Genomic DNA, 17,417 nt, shown 5'->3' with positions numbered 1-17,417 from the left:
GGCTCTGAAACTGCCAATTCAAAAAAGCAAGGGTCTGCAGAAGACTGGCGGGCATCACAGTCGCCGGCAGCCCCTATGCCTGGACAAGCCCCCACCCCTGCCCCCCGGCTCTCACAAAGCGGCACGTGAACGCATCCTCCCAGCACAGAGGACACATCTCAGGTGGGATTTCGCTCACTGCAGCTGAGGCAGCGGCACACGAGCCCGTTCCCTTCCCTCCTCCCCTCAGCCCACAGCCCCAGACCAGCGGGGCAGACTACACTGCCCGGCACATCTATAGCCCTGTGGCCCCAAGGTTCTCCCTGCATGGCTCTCAGGGTGCCCAGCCCTCCAATAGCAGTGCCACACTCAGACTGGAACGCAGCCTGGAGCAGCCCTGGGTGTGGACATGTCATAACACTAGAACAGAGCCTTGTCTGCTCTATGGGCTTCTGATGGCCGGGATCTTGTGGGTGCAGGGACCTTGCTCCAACTGGGGCTGAAAGGGAGTGCATAGCTTCACCAAAGGTTCAAACGCCCATCCAAGGTGTCCCACTACACCTGCTGATGGCACGTCACTTGCCTGAACAGGTGCACACAGGGCCTGAGCTGTCCCCGCCCACCAGGGTAGGCGCCAGGGACAGAGAAGCCCGGGGCCACCGCACGAGGGCCTGGGTGTGGAGGAACAGCCGGACTGCAGCCACACTCAGAACAATTTGACACCAGGCCAAGTCCTCCACAGGGGAGAATTAGTGCTAAGAGGTTAAAGGTTACTCAGGGCCATATGGATACGACACAGGTCAGGAACACGGAGAACGTATTAATATTATTGTGTAATATTAATATTAGTAGCAACTGACAGCAGCATGCAGGTAGGAGGAAGTGGTGATGAGAGGAGGTGAAGGGGCAGAGTGAAAACTCACATCTGGGTGGGGGATGGCGTACTGTCCCTGGATCGTGTAGGCCTGGAGAGAGAGAGATACCGTCAGCTCACGAAGCGGCGGCCACCTCACCGCAGGCCCTCACAGAACGAGGGCCTCCTGGGGCGGCTCCCCTGCCAGCAGGCCCTGGCTCTCCGTTAAGGCTTTCCCCTTCACATGGGACAGGTGATCCCTCCCTCCAGAAGCTGGGGGCGAGGGCCCCATGTCCCCTGTGGCTGGACCTACAGCCAGACATGCGATGGGGTGGGGGCAGGGTGGAGGGACCAGGTGGAACACGTCCGACTCTCACCCTGCTGTTTCTCAGTAGGAAATAGCTACAGACCGTCAGTCGACCCCTGCTGGGGACTGATGGTTATTAACACTGGAGAGTTTAATCGGCCATCAGAGTAAACACCTTCAGGAAATACTTATCCCAAGAGAATCAAACAACGAAACACAAAACTTTAAAAGGTGGCTCACACCCCATTTTGCAAATGTCAAATTAAGAAATGCGCCCAAATCAGCCACAGGTTGGCGAGCGTCTTCCGGCCACAGGGGACCGGGCGCAGCACACTCTTGGTGGTGTGGCCCCTGGGGAGTCTCGTTGGGCTTCATCATGTCACTCGCCTTCAAGACGGTGACACGGAGCAGCCACAGCAAGTGTGTGGGACCCGCGGCCTCTCCCACACCCAGCCCCCTGCCCCACAGTCCCTCAGCGAAGATTCTTCCAGAAACTCATGGCCAATCAACAAACAAACCACACAGAGTCGAGGGAGAGTGAAGACAAAGGCTTCCATCGGGACTTGGGATGTGGGAGCGTGTTGCAGAGCTACACTCGGCCGCCGGCGGGTGGGTGCGGAGCCCTGTCAGGTGAGGCCTGGCACCCCACAGGGAAGGAAAGGAGTCTGAGCAGAGACAGCGAGCACGGGGGAGCCCGTGCACACTTGGGGCCACGGGACCATGTGGCCCGTCTGCAGGCGTTGTATAGACGCCACAGGCACTGTGCCACCATGTCTCCGGGGAAGGCAGGCCCTGGAAGAGTGCTGCACTCTGACTAGCAGTTCTTCACCCCAGACGGTCTCAGGTTCTGACACCTTTTCCTCACTCAGGTGTCGGGGTTTCTAGAGCTAAGTGCACAGCCACCCACCATCCTCTCAGCACAGAGGTGGAGACAAGCACAGGCAGTAGCTTCTGTCTGGGCAGACTCTGGGGTCTGAACCTGCTGGGGAGGCAGGAGCCGCCTTTCTGCAAGCAGGGGCCCGGCCAGTGCTTCCCCAGAAAGGTCGGGGTGAGAGGCTCTGGAGCCAGGTGTGCAGTGTATCCTGCACTCGGGCGCAGGGGCCAGGGCCTGGTACACGGGCTCCTCTGCCCAGCTGCCTGTGGTGCTGACAACCGAGACCAGTCAGTCACTGGCCACTCTAGCTGTCCCCAGGGCACAGGGGCCTGGTGAAGGCACTGCCCTCCAGCAATGGTGGTGACCTTGCTGCCCTGCCTGGGGGTGGGCAACGGCCAGGAGGCAGCCTGGGCTCCAGCTCCTGTCAATGCATCTCCCTTCTGAGTAAAGCCCGTGCTTCACCACTGGGAATCATCACAGGCTTGCCTGCACGCACGTCGGGGCCGAGGCGCTGACCTGGATGCGGGCGAGGAGAGGAGCTCTGAATAGGGCCAGCCCTCTGTGGCCACCCTAAGCCACGGGCCGTGGGAACTGCTGCCTTCCTCCCCAGGGGAAGTACCCCAAAGGCTGCTGCAGGAACAGGGACCCAGCTGTTGCTGCACAGGGGTTAGGGAGAGGGCAGAGGTGAGGGATGGGGCGGGGGAGGGCTGGGGGGAGGGGAGGAAGGAGGGGTGGGAGGCTGGGGACGGGAACGGGCCATCTGATGAGGCTCCCTCACAGAGCAGAGCAGGGCAGCGCAGGAAGATTCGGACAACCTGCGTTTGCTTCTCTTCCTTCTCAGCCCCTCCCCCGCCCTGGGGCACCCAGCACCTCCGTCTTCACTCTCCTTGAACAAACACACAGCACCGCCGCCTGGACGCAGAGCTCCCCCTGGCACTACTGGCCTGCATGTGCAAAGTCCCTGACCGAGGCTGCGGTGACTCTGCCGTGGAGGCCGGTGCCCAAGGGCAGGAGACACGGCACAGCCCCTGTCAGCCCCACTAGGCCAACCACTGGCGGAAGACAGAAACCGCCACGACCCCTTCCTGGTGGGAGAGAAGGGTCGGGGGCTCTTGCCCAAACCCCAGGTGTGCAGCGCTGCTGTGCCCAGCCTCCTGGGCCCGCGGCCAGTGTGGGGAAGGGGGAGGCTGTGGACCATCCGAGTACCCGGGAGGCCCAGCCCGGCCTCCTTCATCCTCCTCTTGTCCCTCACGTGCTACTGGGAGGAACATGTGTGTGGGAATGCGCATCTCTGGGGGAAATGGGCCAGTTTTTACAGTCATAGTCATCTCAACCCTGAGTCCTAAGACCCCTGGAAATACCCCTGGCCCCTTTTCCCTCTGAGCTTCCTAAAAGCACCAGGAAATTAGACTGGGCCATCCTGCCCAACTGCATAGGCCTGACCCAGACCAGGGTCCTCCTGGGACCCTCCCTTCTGTCTGTGGACACTGTCTGGCAGTCTCACATGGGGCCCGCATTCAGCCCCGGCCGGGCTGTTGGTGGGAGAGCTCTGCATCCAGCGCGGGTGGGGGAGACGTGCACGTGAGAAGGGAGAAAACCTGAGTGCACTAACGGGCAGCGGCGGGGGCTGCAGTAAAAGGCTGAGGTTGGCAGTGGAGGCCGCGAGCGGGTCGGCTCTTACCTGACCACCTGCAAAAATGACAGGGGTGGAGGCGGGCTTTGGGCGGTAGGGAATGGTGGCACCTTTCGGTGGGGACTAGGAAAAGGGACAGGAGAGGGAGACAGAGTGTTAGAGTGGCCTTGCAGCCTGACAGTCGTGGGGCCTCCTTCCGAGCCCCACCCACTGTGCCACCCCGCCCTTCCCAGCCCCCAGGTCCTCCAGGAGCCACCACCCTAGATACAGCCCCCAGCAGGAGGCAGCGGACAAGGTGGGAGGAGCGGCCCTGCCTGCACGCAACCCTCCCCTGGCACTGAGATTGGCGGGACGCCTCTGCCTTCAGTCCTCGGGAAGAGCCCTGGGACTCTGTGCCCAGGGTGGAGCTCCGCTTGGCCTGGGCTGATGTTCAGTTGGCCTCATCTCAGCAAAGTTAGAAACATCCAACTTCACTAATAACAAAAGAGTCATCATTTAATACACCTCAGAGTCCAAATGAAATAGTCCACAGCTGTGATGAGATCTGCTACAATTTCCTTTCACTATTCTGGGTCCAAAAGTTTAGGATTTGTGTCTTGGGGTGCACGATATTCTCAGGTACCATAAGGATGCCAGGGTCTGACGATGTCAGTCTAACCCCTGGGTCAGAAGCAATCATGCCTGCTGCCACCCGCTGCCCGGGCAACTGTCTTCCCTGGGAGCAGAGTCCTCGGGGTTGGGCCTGGCTGTTGTCGGAGCCCCAAGTCAGCTGCACCACCAGCCCAGGGCAGAGCTTGGGGACCAGAGCAGCCTGTCCCTGCAGGGAGCTCCTGAGGCCACTGCCCACCCAGGCCCAGCCCATGCCTCTGCCAGGCACTGTGATGTCAGAGTGCCCCCACCCGAGGCACACGCAGCGATGTGGGGACCGCAGGCTGGCTGATGGCTTCAACTCTGCAGCCCAGGCCACAGTATGTGACCTTGAATACATCGTGTAACCTTGGCCTGCTACTGCAACCTTGAACACAGTATGACCTTGAATGTGCCGTTTGACCTTGAACACAGTGGTGTGACCTTGGACACACTGTGATCTTGAACATGTGCAACCTTGGTTATGCTGTGTGACCTTGAATGCACTATATGAACTTTGTTATGCTATGTGACCTTGAATATGCTATGTGGCCTTGGATGTACTGTGTGATCTTGAATACATTGTGTGACCTTGGAAGCCCATGTGACCTTGAACACATTGTACGATCTTGGCTGTGCTATGTGACCTTGGACACACTGTATGGCCTTGGATGTGCTGTGTGACCTTAGCTGTGTGCTGTGGCCCTGGTTATGCTGTTTGACCTGGGATGTACTATGTGATCATGAATACACTGTGTGACCTTGGCTGTGTTGTGTGATCTTGAACACGCTGTGTGACCTTGGAACACTGTGACCTTGAACATGTACAACCTTGGTTATGCTGTGTGACCTTGAATGCACTGTATGAACTTTGTTTTGCTGTTTGACCTTGGATGTACTACGTGATCGTGAATACACGGTGTGACCTTGGCTTGCTGTGTGACCTTGGACACACTGTATGGCCTTGGCTGTGCTGTGTGACCTTGGACATACTGTATGATCGTGGATGTGCTGTGTGACCTTAGCTATGCACTATGAGTATGCTGTTTGACCTAGGATGTACTACGTGATCGTGAATACACTGTGTGACCTTGGCTGTGTTATGTGATCTTGAATACATTGTGTGACCTTGGATGTCCATGTGACCTTGGCTGTGCTGTGTGACCTTAGATACATTGTATGACCTTGGATGTGCTGTGTGATCCTGGATGTGCTGTGTGACTTTAGACACATTGTGTGACCTTGGCTGTGCTGTGTGACCTTGTGTGACACAGAGAGGCTGCTTCAAGGACCTGTGTTTGGGCAAAGGAGGGCTCCTGTCTCTCCATCTTTGGCTCGCCCTTGGTTGTGACCAGGCACCTCTCAGTAGGTTCTCTGCAGTCCCAGGCTGCCTCGTGGTCACCAGACACTGAATGACCATTTCCACTGTGGTGCAAGAGGAGGACTCAGTCCACCGCTGCCCCCACTCAGTCCCAGAGGTGGGGGTGGACTCTATGCTGCTCAGCCTTAGCCATCACCCTTGCTCCATGGTGCCCTCTGACCCCACCAACAGCAGCACCCACACTCCACCGACCCTGATGTCTAGCTCCCATCCCCTCTGACTTCTGGTTGGGGGAGGCCTTCTGAGCACACCTCCCCGGGGGCCCTGACACTCGTGTTCTCCACCTAACTTGCCGCCCGTTGAGCAGCCCCGCTCTCCTTTGGTGGGGATTTCTCAGGTGGAAGCCCCACCCCAGAGCTCAAAGCTCCATATACTCTTCATTTAACACCAGGCCAGGGGCCTCTGGGGTGAGAATGCCCCCTTCCCAGTAAGCAGCCACTGCTGGGAGCCCTGTGACACCAATGACAGGAGGCCTGTTCCCCCCACCTCACAAGGACCCTCACACGTGCTTGTGTGTCTCAGTCTGCCTCTCACGGTCCCAGGGGTACGAGGACCCACACACGCCTGTGTGTTTCAGTCTGCCTCTCACGGCCCCGAGGGCACAAGCAAGTACCGCCCATGGGTCAGGCTCTTCTGTGGGGCCACATCTGACCGTGAGTGCAGCATCGGCAAGGCCACGTGTGAGGAGTCCTGAGGAGACCATGTGTCCTGCTCAGACCTCATCATCCCAGGGTGGCTCACATCTGCCCTGCACCCCCACATGGCACTTGCCACCCACTAGGCTGGCATGGGCTTTCTCACTTCCTGGGGTGTCTGCCACACCAGGGGTGCCAGGCCCTGCTGGCCACCTGCCCTCTTGGCCACCTGTGGTCCCAGCACCAGGACTGAGGAGGACACTGTTCATAACCAGGACCAGTGTGGGGGGATGCTACAGAAAAAAATGTTCAGGAAAATTTTTTTGACTTCCCAATATCACACTTCAGGAAAATAAAACCAATACCAACATTTTTCGAAGAAGTCAGACACGGTGCATTAGCACCAGGTCAAGTACAGAAGAGGGAGGGTCCCTGCTGCCCCTGGGGCTAATATCTGAACAGGACTGCAGTCAGCCAGGTGGACCCTCCATGGCTTCATTGTGGGAGAAGAGGACCTGACAGCCAGGCAACCAGCACAGCGAGTAAAACCTTCCGTTAGAAGCATGATGATTTCATTTTAGCTTAAAAAAGACTAGCAACTATTATTGACAACTTCAGTTAATTTTGTAGCAGTTTGCGTATTGACTGAAACTTAAATCTTGGGATTTGCCTCAAAATTTTAAGAGACGTTCCTTCCTGCTCAGCTGCACCTTCCTTGCTTCTTCTTTGGTTAATCCTTTTCTTCGTTCCTTTCTGTCTTCACAATTTGGGCATATTCCTGTGCTTTTCATAAGTACAGCATGCTGTACCTCTGTCAGTCCAGCCAGGGGGTCCTGGTGGCAGTGTGGGCCACTCCACTCCACTTGCATCTCCAGCCCCAATGTGCCTCCAGACATCTGCACCAAAGCACACCTGCCTCCAGGGCACACCTGACTCTAGTACACGTGTCTCCATTTCACACCTGCCAACAGTGTACACCTATCTCCAGTTCATGTCTGCCACCAGTGCACGCCTGTCTTCAGCACACATCTGTCTCATGTACAAACCTGCCACCGATGAACACCTAATTCCATACACACCTGTCTCCATACACATCTGCCTCCAGTGCACACCTGTCTCCATACACATCTGCCTCCAGTGCACACCTGTCTCCATGCACACCTGTCTCCAGTGCACACTTGTCGTCTCCACGCATGCTGGTCTCCAGTGCACACCTGTCATGAGTGTACATCTGTCTGCAGAAACACCTGCTTCCAGTGCACACCTGTTTCAGTGCAAAACTGCCTATCTCCAGTGCATACCTGCATGTAGTGCAGACCTGTCTCCAATACACCAGCCTCCAAGGCACACCTGCCCTCCAGTGCACACCTGTCTCCATGCACATCTGCCTCCAGTGCACACCTGTCTCCATACACATCTGCCTCCAGTGCACACCTGTCTCCATGCACACCTGTCTCCAGTGCACACTTGTCGTCTCCACGCATGCTGGTCTCCAGTGCACACCTGTCATGAGTGTACATCTGTCTGCAGAAACACCTGCTTCCAGTGCACACCTGTTTCAGTGCAAAACTGCCTATCTCCAGTGCATACCTGCATGTAGTGCAGACCTGTCTCCAATACACCAGCCTCCAAGGCACACCTGCCCTCCAGTGCACACCTGTCTCCATGCACATCTGCCTCCAGTGCATACTTGACTCCAGTGCAAATCTGTCTCCAGTGCACACCTGTCTCCAGTATACACCTGTCTGCAGTGCACATCTACTTCCAGTGCACACCTGTTTCAGTGCAGAATTGCCTCCAGTGCATAGCTGCCTCTAGTGCACACCTGTTTTCCATGCACATCTGCCTCCAGTGCACATTTGACTTCCATGCACACCTGTGTCCAGTGCACATCTGTCTCTAGTGCACACTTGTCTTTAGCACAGGCCTGTCTTCAGGACACAGGTGCACCATTTTTAAGGCCTGCCCCTTTGCGTGGACTCTTCATTCAACTCCATAGATTCTGGCAGGGCCTGTGCCCCCATCACCTTCTCTGTTCTCTCCCCAAACCCCCAGTGAAGATGAGACCCCACCCTGAGGTGGCGGAGCTGGCAGCCCTCCCACGGTGCCCACACACACTGCACAGCTCTCACTCAAGTTGCCTGGAGCCTGGGTCAGGGGTTTGGGCCCATTCCTGAGGCCTAGTCCAGGCAACACTGACCAAATGAATCCTCAGGGCACCTGAGACCTCCAGCACTCAGAAAGCAGGGCCGGGTGTAGTGAGGGGCAGGCAGGCGAGGAGCCCGGACTTGCAGACAGACTGTACCTCCAGCATGACCACACAGATCTGCTTGACACACTGGATGATGGCGTCCGGGGTCCCCGAGATGGTCACTGCCCGCTCTGTGGAGTTGGGCAGCATGTCCCCGGCCACCTGGACCTGGGCACCTGTGGACTGGAGAGACTGGATGTTGGATGGGGCTCTGCTAGGTGGGCGGCGGGCACTGGAGCAATGCTTCCTGACTGCCCTCGGGATGCCCACGGGATGCTGCCCCAGGTCACCCCTCCACGCCCTCTGCATGCTCTGTCTAGAGCATCTGTGGGCAGCCACATCCGTCTGACTCAGCCCACTGCTGCCAGCGTGGACCTGTGCAGGAGAGGTGATGCTGGGCGGAGGGAGGGGCATCTCAGTAGACAGTTTTTTTCCCACGTATGTGGAATTCTCCCTCTCTGTGGAGTTTGAGGTCCCAGACCAAGACGGACTCCAGTCTCGGGGCCTGAACTGTATGGCTGTCTTTCCTGGAAGGAGTTGGGCCGGGGGCTGCCCTCCCTTGAGACAGGAAGGCTTTCCTTGGGAAATGAACATGTGGGTGTGAGGTCATACCTCAGGCGACCTCCACCCCATTGGGTGGCTCAACGTTTTCCCAGGCACCTCCCTAGGGGGCAGAGCCCATGCACTGGGGCCCCGTCCTAGGAGTCAGGCCTGGTGCCTGTGCATGACACCCAGATCGGGGGTCCCCTGGCCACTCTGCGTTGTGCTCGTCCTTCCCACGTTCCCAGCTCTATGCTGAAGGGTCAGCAGGGAGGGGGCCAGTGCTCTGCCCAGGGGTGTCCTAACCTGCCTGGCTCATGGCACTGGAGTGGGGGAAGGGGGCTGTTACCTCCCTGATCTCTTTGATCTTGGAGCCGCCTTTGCCAATCAGGGACCCGCACTGGCTAGCAGGGACCACCAGCCTCAGCGTCACCGGAGGCTTGCTGGTGGCTGGACTGTTGCTCATGGAGTTGATGATGTCCTGGGGAGGGAGAGGCATGCACACCACTGTGAGAGCCCAGACAGGCTCGCCGTGGCGGTGGGGGGGGGGCAGGCCGGGCTGGTTGCAGGGCCTGCGAGGCTGGGCCAGGCTCAGGTGGCGAGGAGAGGGAGGCTGGAGAACACCAGGAGACCCCCAGACAGGCCTGTCCCAGCATCACAGTGCTGCTGTGGGGTGGGGCGTGAGCCCCCAGAGTGCCCAGACTCAGGGTCTGACTTCTGACCATCAGGCCTGGTGGGGCAGACAGGGGCCTGGACAGAGGGTGTTACATTTGACAGAAAGATTTACTCCCCAGGTTGATCGTCCTCTCAGTAAAGACATCAAATAACTCTAAGAAATTTCAAAAACATCAGAAACACATAAACATCTTAAGGTTTAACTCACTGGTAGACGGACACAGAAGTGCACAGACACATAAAGGTGTATTGGTTCCCACGTCTGGGCTCCCTTTGCACACATCTGAGCCAAGCTGCCCACCTCAGGGGTCAGCCGCTGTGGACAGGGCAGAGGCCCCATGCAGCTGCCTCGCTGCCAGGTGCCAGGCCTTCCCTGAGGGCTTGTGTGCTGGGGGCCAGGCCTGAGGAAACCCTCGGTGAGGGAGGTGAGCCTCAGGGAGGGGCGCTGGCCTGTTACCAGGTGGACTGCTGGGGAGGTCCTGGCGGAGGCAGAGGAGCTAAGAGGTCCGCTCGCCCAGAGCAGGGGTCCTGGGCACCCCTTACCTCTTCAAACTTGTAGGCGATCATGGCGAAGGCCTTGAAGATGGCATCCGTGGGGCCCGTGATGGTCACGATCCTCTCTGGGCAGTTTCCCTCCGAGATGTTGATTCTCGCCCCGCTCTGGAATGAAGGTGAGCACACCTCAGGAACTGGATTCAAGCTACCGGGCTGGCAGCAGGCTGGGTCCTCGGGCCTACTGACCACCAGAGATGCCCGCAGGCTGGCGGCACCCGAGCCTCAGCACTGATGACCAGTCCTACCCTGATGAGCGGGCCGTGACCCGGGCGTGACCCAGGAGGGTGCCTGAACCAACAGCGTGTACACTGGGGGCTCCCCACGGTCGCCCCTCACTCTCGTCCCTGGTGTGTGGGGCTCCTGATGGGTCCAGGCCTTGTGGGGCTGGGTGCAGAGCTACTAGGAGGCCCAGCCTCCACCCTCCCGCCCTTCCAGGAATGGCGCTGGGCTCAGGGGGCCCACTCACCTCCTCACGCATCTTCTTCACGGTCTCTCCTTTCTGGAACAGAGGTTCAGACAAGGGAGGGGGTCACTCAGGCTTCTGCCACAGGCCTGGGAGGCTGGACACCCCAGCACCGGAGGCCAGACTCGGTGCCCAACACAGGTGACCCTGCAACCCTCCCTGCCCCCTTGTCCAGGGCCCAGGTCGCAGGCTGAGTGGGCCTGGCCCCGTGGACCTGACGTGGCTCCACACCTAACCTGGGCACCTGCTCCACCCGGCAGGTCTGCACCCTCCTCCATCTTCACCACAGGCAAAGTGGGGACTAGGCCCACAGGCAACCCCTCAAAAAAGAGCAGCTTGTGAAAAAGAGCCTGACTCCGAGCTCTAGGGGTGCCCCCACTGTTCAGGGACCATGTGGGACCAGGGAGCCTTAGACAGCCACAGGACTTGGGGAGGGGTTCCTGGCCTGCCTGCCCACAAACGTGGGCTTCCACATCAGTGCTCGCTCTCCCTGGGAGCATTTCTGTGAGAATGGACTCACTACACTCAGGCTGGAGGCAGGACACTGCTCCCATGAATGACGTGGGGACTTGTACGGGTCAAACTTGGGAAGAAGGACTGGTGGCCAGAACCCTGGGGGTGGGGTTGCCTCAGGGGAGGGCTCCCGGCTCCTGCAGGGCCAGAGAACAGGAGGCGCTGGGACAGCCTCGGGGGTGCAACATGAAGGCAGGGGGCAGGATTCCCGAGGGACCCTCTCTGCATGTGAGGCACACAGGTGAGTGCCCACCCCCAGCTCGGGTGCTCTGGGCCTCACTTCCCCCTGAGGCCCCAAGAGAGGCAGAGTTCACTCAATAATTACCTTTCCGATAATGCTGCCAACTTCCTGTAGGAAAGGAAGCACAGAGAGGTGATATAAGAGAGCAGAGAGAGCAGGACGCCTATGACAGGCGCGGGAGACCGCCTACTGGCCGGACTCGAATAGCAGCGGGGCTGGACGGCCAGGAGGCGGCAGGCGGTAGGCGGCCCTGCCTCTGACAGACAGACAAAGAGAACGGCAAGCTGCTTTCTAGACAAACATATTGGCAGGCATCAGTTGTGCACTTAGGCCTCAAGGGAGCCTGCAAGAAACAGGTGAAGGAAAAATCTCCCTCAATGACCTTGTGATGTAAAAATTTAGTGCTATTGCTATTTGACCTTTTTTAAAAAGGTAGAACATTGAAAGGGGCTTCCCAGGTGGCTCAGTGGTAAAAAAACCCTCCTGCCAATGCAGGGGATGCAAGAGTTGAGGGTTCGAACCCTGGATCGGGAAGATCCCCTGGAGAAGAAAATGGCTACCCACTCCATTTGCCTGGAGAATTCTTGCTTGGAGAATCCCATGGACAGAGGAGTCTGGTGGGCTATGGTCCCTAGGGTCACAAAGAGTCAAATACAACTAAGTGACTGACTGCGCACGCGCGCACACACACACACACACACACACACACAGAACATTGAAAGATGTCTGAACATGCTGCCATGGTTTTAAAGCATGGGGTCCACGATGGTTCAGACATGCTCATGGTCAGGACCGCCCATCATGGCACCTCCTTACCCAGGACAAACCCTCGTGCCCTGCTGGGCAGCCCCGCCCAGGGATGCAGGGCCCACTGGCTTTTAGCTGCAGAGAGCAGCTTCCACAATTAAATTCATCTTCCTTGTTCCAGTGACGCCCTCAGCAATGACAGTGTCCTGGGGCAGACCCTGGGAGGGTCTGTGCTGTGAGGCCATGGGGGCGGCTATGTGCAGCTGAGGCGGCCAGGCACTGGGTGGGGGCTCCCTTGGTGGTCAGGATACCTCACTTCCCAGGGCAGGGTTGGGTGCTTGCTGTGCCAGCTGCTGCAGGAAGTGGGGTATGTAACTGACCTCAGACTGCCCTCTGCAGTACACAACCAGCCTCCGACAACCCTAGCCAAACATCACCCCACCCCGGGAGTAGGCAGGTGGTCACCTTTCCTTCACCACAGAAAGGGGGTGCTGGGTGTGAGCTCCAGCTTGCAGAGAGCTGGGAAGAGCAGGGCCTCGGGCATGAGGTCAGGGCCTCTGCGGCCCAGGTTCCTCCCACTGCCCATAAGGACGGGCCATGGGACCAAGACGAGACTGTGCTGCTAGACTGGAGTTGGGGGTGTGAGCTCAGGGGCCCAGCAAAGAGATAAACATGGAAAGCAGCAGTGTGTAAATGTGCACAGACACACACACATATACACAAACACACCTTCCCCAGCCCTGCCTGGGACCCACAGAAGCCCGAGAGCCATGAACACTCCCATGCGCCCATACCTGGGCTTCTAACACCACCCTACCAGCCTCACTCATGGGGGTCAGGGTCTCTGGGCCAATTCCAGAAGCAGCAGGAAAGCAGGATGAGCAATGGTGGTGTTCTACACCAGAGGGGGTGCTGTCAGAACGGTGCGACCCCCATGGCCAAGTCAGGGGCAATGGAGCATCAGAGCCAGTGATGGTAGGACAGGGACAGTTGGGGGGTGGTGTGACAGGAGCAAAACAGTGAACCCCACGTGCAGGAGCTGTGAGTGAAGCAAGGGGGCACACAGGCAGTCACGCAGCACCTAACCAGCCGCCAGCAAGGACCCCAGATGACCGTGGAGGAGGCAGGGAGATGCCCGCAGGTGCCCCCACAAAGTGATGCCCTGAAATCTGGGCTCTGACAGGAAGGCTTCTGGGTCACTCCTGCCAACGGCGAGGAAACAGCAGAAAAAGCCAACATGATGGAGTGAGGGACATTGTTTCTACAAAAGAGCTGGATGGGAACTCGAAGGCAAAAGGCACAGGGAGTGTGGGGAGCGCCGGATGAAGGGAAGCCCTGGGCTGACAGGCAGCGGGCACAGTGAGGCACAGTCAGCATCCTGTCCTGGAGGAGAGCGCCCTGGCGTAGAGGACACACACGAGGCGGCAGGGATGGGGCCGCAGCGCAGCTCAGGCTGAGTGGGAGGAGCAGGGGAACGGCGACGCACCGGCTGTGCGAGTTCGCGATCACTTGGAATTGTAAGAGGCCTGGCTCAGAACTGAGCCCCTGCGTGGGCAGCCTCCACTTCCCCCAGGCCCGTACCTTTCCGTGCATCAGCAGGCGGATGGTCAGCGTCACGTTCAGGCCACCTTCCGAGACCTTGGACTCCATCTTTCTTCCCAAATGTAGCTGGGGGTGGTGGCTCAGGGTGCCGAGGGCGCCGTGAGGAAGGACAGATGGGGCCCAGATGGTGTCACCTGGTGGGGGAGGGCTCACGTCAGGGGTTGGGGCTGCGCCTCCGGGCCAGGTCGAGGCTGGACTACAGCCTCCTACACCTCTGGGGGTGAAAGGTGGGGCTCTGAGCAGAGGGATCCAGGGCACCCAGCCACACGAAGGAGGGAAGGGCGCCCTGGGACTTGCACTGTGGGCCCTGCAGGGGCTGCAGCCACACGGCAGGGGGACAGGTCCCAGGGAAAGGCCACCAGGGCTTGACCCGGCCTGCCTGCTGACCAATGCAGGGCCCTGGGCCTCAGTGTCCCCTCCGGGATGAGAGACCGTGAGTGGCTGGAGGGGAAGGGGTGACCCCATCAGCCTGGGGCCCTCCATGTGTGTCTGCTCTGCCCACTGCCCAGCACAGCAGGGCCAGAACCCTCCCTTCGGCCTTAAGGAACTTGGAGACCACAGATCCGTGCACTTGTAGGGCTAGAGTCGAGACTCTTTAGCTATCCTCATTTCTAAAGTGGATTCGTCTCCACTAACCAAACTGTGAAATAGCTGAGTGTCCCCACTTTACCAAGTTTTCAGAAAATGCTTTACATCCGGTATCATGGTCCGCTTACTGTATACTTCCTGCAGAGCCTTGGGTCAGCACCTCACCCTCCAGGCAACATTCAGGCTCCGGTATAAGACCACAGACAAGGAGTGGTCACAGGCAGGGAACCTGGGGGACGGGGACAGCGGAGGTGTGTGCAGGGGACTGCAGACAAGGAGCGGTCACAGGCAGGGGACCTGGGGGACGGGGAGAGCGCAGGTGTGTGCAGGGGACTGAAGACAAGGGGTGGTCACAGGCAGGGGACCTGGGGGACGGGGAGAGCGCAGGTGTGTACAGGGGACTGCAGACAAGGAGTGGTCACAGGCAGGGGACCTGGGGGATGGGGAGAGCGCAGGTGTGTGCAGGGGACTGAAGACAAGGGGTGGTCACAGGCAGAGGACCTGGGGGACGGGGACAGTGCACTGTGTGTGCAGGGGACTGCAGACAAGGGGTGGTCATAGGCAGGGGAGCTGAAGGACAGGGACAGCGCAGGTGTGTGCAGGGGACTCGGCTGATGGAACTCGGCCTGACTGTGTGGAGGAAGGAGCTGAGCACCTCCCCCCAGTCAAGGTGGGCATAGAGTCCAGGTCTGAGGGACAGGCCACCTCCCGCAGTATGTGGGGCAGCCACAGGAGAGCAGTGATGAGGACTGGAAGGAGGTCAGGGAGGCAAGGGCTGAGTCGGGCGGTCAGTGTGGGGAGGGGGCTCTCGGAAGAAAGGGATGAGAGGTGATGCTACTGGTGGGGATAGGTCAGGAGGATCCGGGAGCTGGGGCCTTTCGGGAGCGCCAACAGGCGTCTCTGTGCCCGTGTCTGTGGGGTGCACGGGTGGCGGCTGGCGCAGAGAGCGGGCTTCGGCCAAGCAGCAGATACAGGGTTCTGACAGCAGAGCACCACTTGGTGGCCAGAAGGTGGGGGAAGGCCAGGCAGGGGGACCATGCCGGATGACTGGTCTGGGGCTGGGCCTCAGGGGTTCCATAAAAAGTCCAGGAGAGGACCAGGAGGAGCCTCGCTCACCGGAGAGGTGGGCAGAGCTGCCAGGTGACAGAGGACAAGCCCCCCTCGCTGGGGGACATGCCGCCCACCCGCCCACAGGAACAGAGATCCTGAGACAGCTGGTGCACGGTGATGTAACACGGCAGCGTGTGAACACATCACCTTCACACCCTCATGCTCTGTCTTAACTGACTGGTATGGAAGTCATCGACCGCTCGTGGTTACTGACACTGAAATAAAACCCTCACTGGCCATGCCTGAGCAACCAGCCTCGTGTGCTGGCACTGTGTCTGAGGGTGGGGAGGGTGCTCTGTCTCTGCAGAGCTCTGGACGGGGCAGGCAGCAGGGCAGGAGTAAGAAGGACCCAGAAAGGAGGGGATGGTCTCGTTCAGATGATCACAGTGGTGCCAAATAGACATACTCCCTGCCGGGTGGACACTCCCCAGCAACCCACACAGTCTCCCCAAACCCATGAACCAGCAGAGAGCGGCCAAGCACCCACGAACCAGCAGAGGGCAGCCAGGCACGCATGAACCAGCAGAAGGCAGTCAGGTGGGCACCCAGACACCCACAAACCAGCACAGGCCGGCCAGGTGGGCACCCAGGCACCCACAAACCAGCACAGGCCGGCCAGGCACCCACGAACCAGCACAGGGCAGTCAGGTACCCACAAATGAGCGCAGAGCAGCCCAAGCACCCACAAACCAGCACAGGGCGGCCAGGCCAGCAACGCGCCTCCGCCTCCTGTGTAATTAGAATCACCTCCTCTGGGGGCGGACAGCAGGGCCCTGGGGCCATCTGTTATGTAAATGTTCCAGCCACGGAGGAGAAAGTGGGTCAGTGAGTGCCAGGGGTGCTCCAGGCTGCGGGCTGTCAACTGCCATCTATCACACGCGCCAGTGAGTGCCAGCCCGCCTCACATGCCAGGAGCGGGCGTCCCAGGCCTCACTTCCACGGACCGCCGCAGACAGGAGCAGCTCGGGAGCCGATCAGGCCACCGGGGGCACCCTTGACCCTGAAGAGCCGGCCCGCGCCACAGGGAAGGCAGAACTGTCTATCCTCGGGCCACCTCCCCAGGCTCAGGTCGCCTCCCACCTGAGGCCGCCCCACGTGCCGGCCTCACTCCCGCCCCTGTGGCTGCCAGGGGCGCTTGGCAAGAAGCAGCAGCTGCACCCCTAGGGGCCCAGCTGGATGTCCGGGTCATCAGAGAGCCCTCCCCGCGCTGGGCGCTCAGAAACTGGTAGATTCCGGCAAGGACCCCTCGTTCCGTCCTCCCCATGCTGGGGATTTAATGCATTTTATTCCATTTGATGAGAGGAAGAGGAGAAGCAGATATGACCCCCATCAGGCCTGGCAGGGCCCTCTTCTTGCCCCCCCCCCCGGAAGCCTGTCCAGCAGTGGTCTAAATGCTGCTTTGTGCTGACAGCATCCACGACGCCTGAGTCCAGGTCTCACCCTGCACCCCCGCCCAGGGCACCTGATTTCTGACGGACACCCTCATCCTGGCTCTCGTCTTCAAGTTCTGCTTGGGCCTGAGACTGGGCACACAGGAATAGGGTTCTATTTACTCCTCTTTTCTAGTTTCCTTGCATGTGTGCTCAGTTGCTCAGTTGTGTCTGACTCTGCAACTACATGGATGGTAGCCCACCAGGCTCCTCCATCAATGGGATTTTCCAGGCAAGAATACTGGAGTGGGTTGCCATTTCCTCCTCCAGGGGATCTTCCTGATCCAGGAATCGAACCCATGTCTCCTGCAACTCCTGCATTGGCAGGCGGATTCTTCACCACTGAGCCACCTGGGAAGCCCTTTCTAGTAACTTTAGAAAGAAGGTAATGACATGGACTGAAAGTCTTACTT

General features: G+C 59.1%; 1 protein-coding gene across 50 annotated transcripts in view; it reads right to left on the bottom strand.

Moving 5' to 3' along the window:
- The window catches only part of PCBP3 (poly(rC) binding protein 3), a 221,450-nt gene that overhangs the window by 13,520 nt on the left and 190,513 nt on the right, over positions 1–17,417 (bottom strand). For 19 of the 50 annotated variants that reach the window (XR_014078046.1, XR_014078045.1, XR_014078048.1 and 16 more), the window contains 8 exons: positions 13,856–14,010; positions 11,612–11,635; positions 10,777–10,809; positions 10,299–10,415; positions 9,430–9,561; positions 8,595–8,723; positions 3,695–3,769; positions 903–944 (listed from right to left, as the gene is read on the bottom strand). Coding sequence is in view for 46 of the 50 variants with exons in the window: in XM_081574292.1 (XP_081430418.1) it covers positions 903–944; positions 3,695–3,769; positions 8,595–8,723; positions 9,430–9,561; positions 10,299–10,415; positions 10,777–10,809; positions 11,612–11,635; positions 13,856–14,010 (707 nt within the window). In the remaining 4 variants the exon portion in view is untranslated. Of the gene's footprint in view, positions 1–902; positions 945–3,625; positions 3,770–8,594; positions 8,724–9,429; positions 9,562–10,298; positions 10,416–10,776; positions 10,810–11,611; positions 11,636–13,855; positions 14,011–14,592; positions 14,694–17,417 lie in introns of all 50 variants that reach the window. The other 31 variants (XM_081574301.1, XM_081574319.1, XM_081574305.1 and 28 more) reach the window with 5 other exon arrangements.

Source organism: Giraffa tippelskirchi, chromosome 2 (genome assembly GCF_054371585.1).
Source record: "Giraffa tippelskirchi isolate mGirTip1 chromosome 2, T2T-mGirTip1v1.2.pri, whole genome shotgun sequence".
In the NCBI taxonomy this organism is placed as follows: domain Eukaryota; kingdom Metazoa; phylum Chordata; class Mammalia; order Artiodactyla; family Giraffidae; genus Giraffa; species Giraffa tippelskirchi.
The sequence above is the reverse complement of the archived record's forward strand: the minus strand, read 5'-3'. Positions and strand labels throughout refer to the sequence as shown.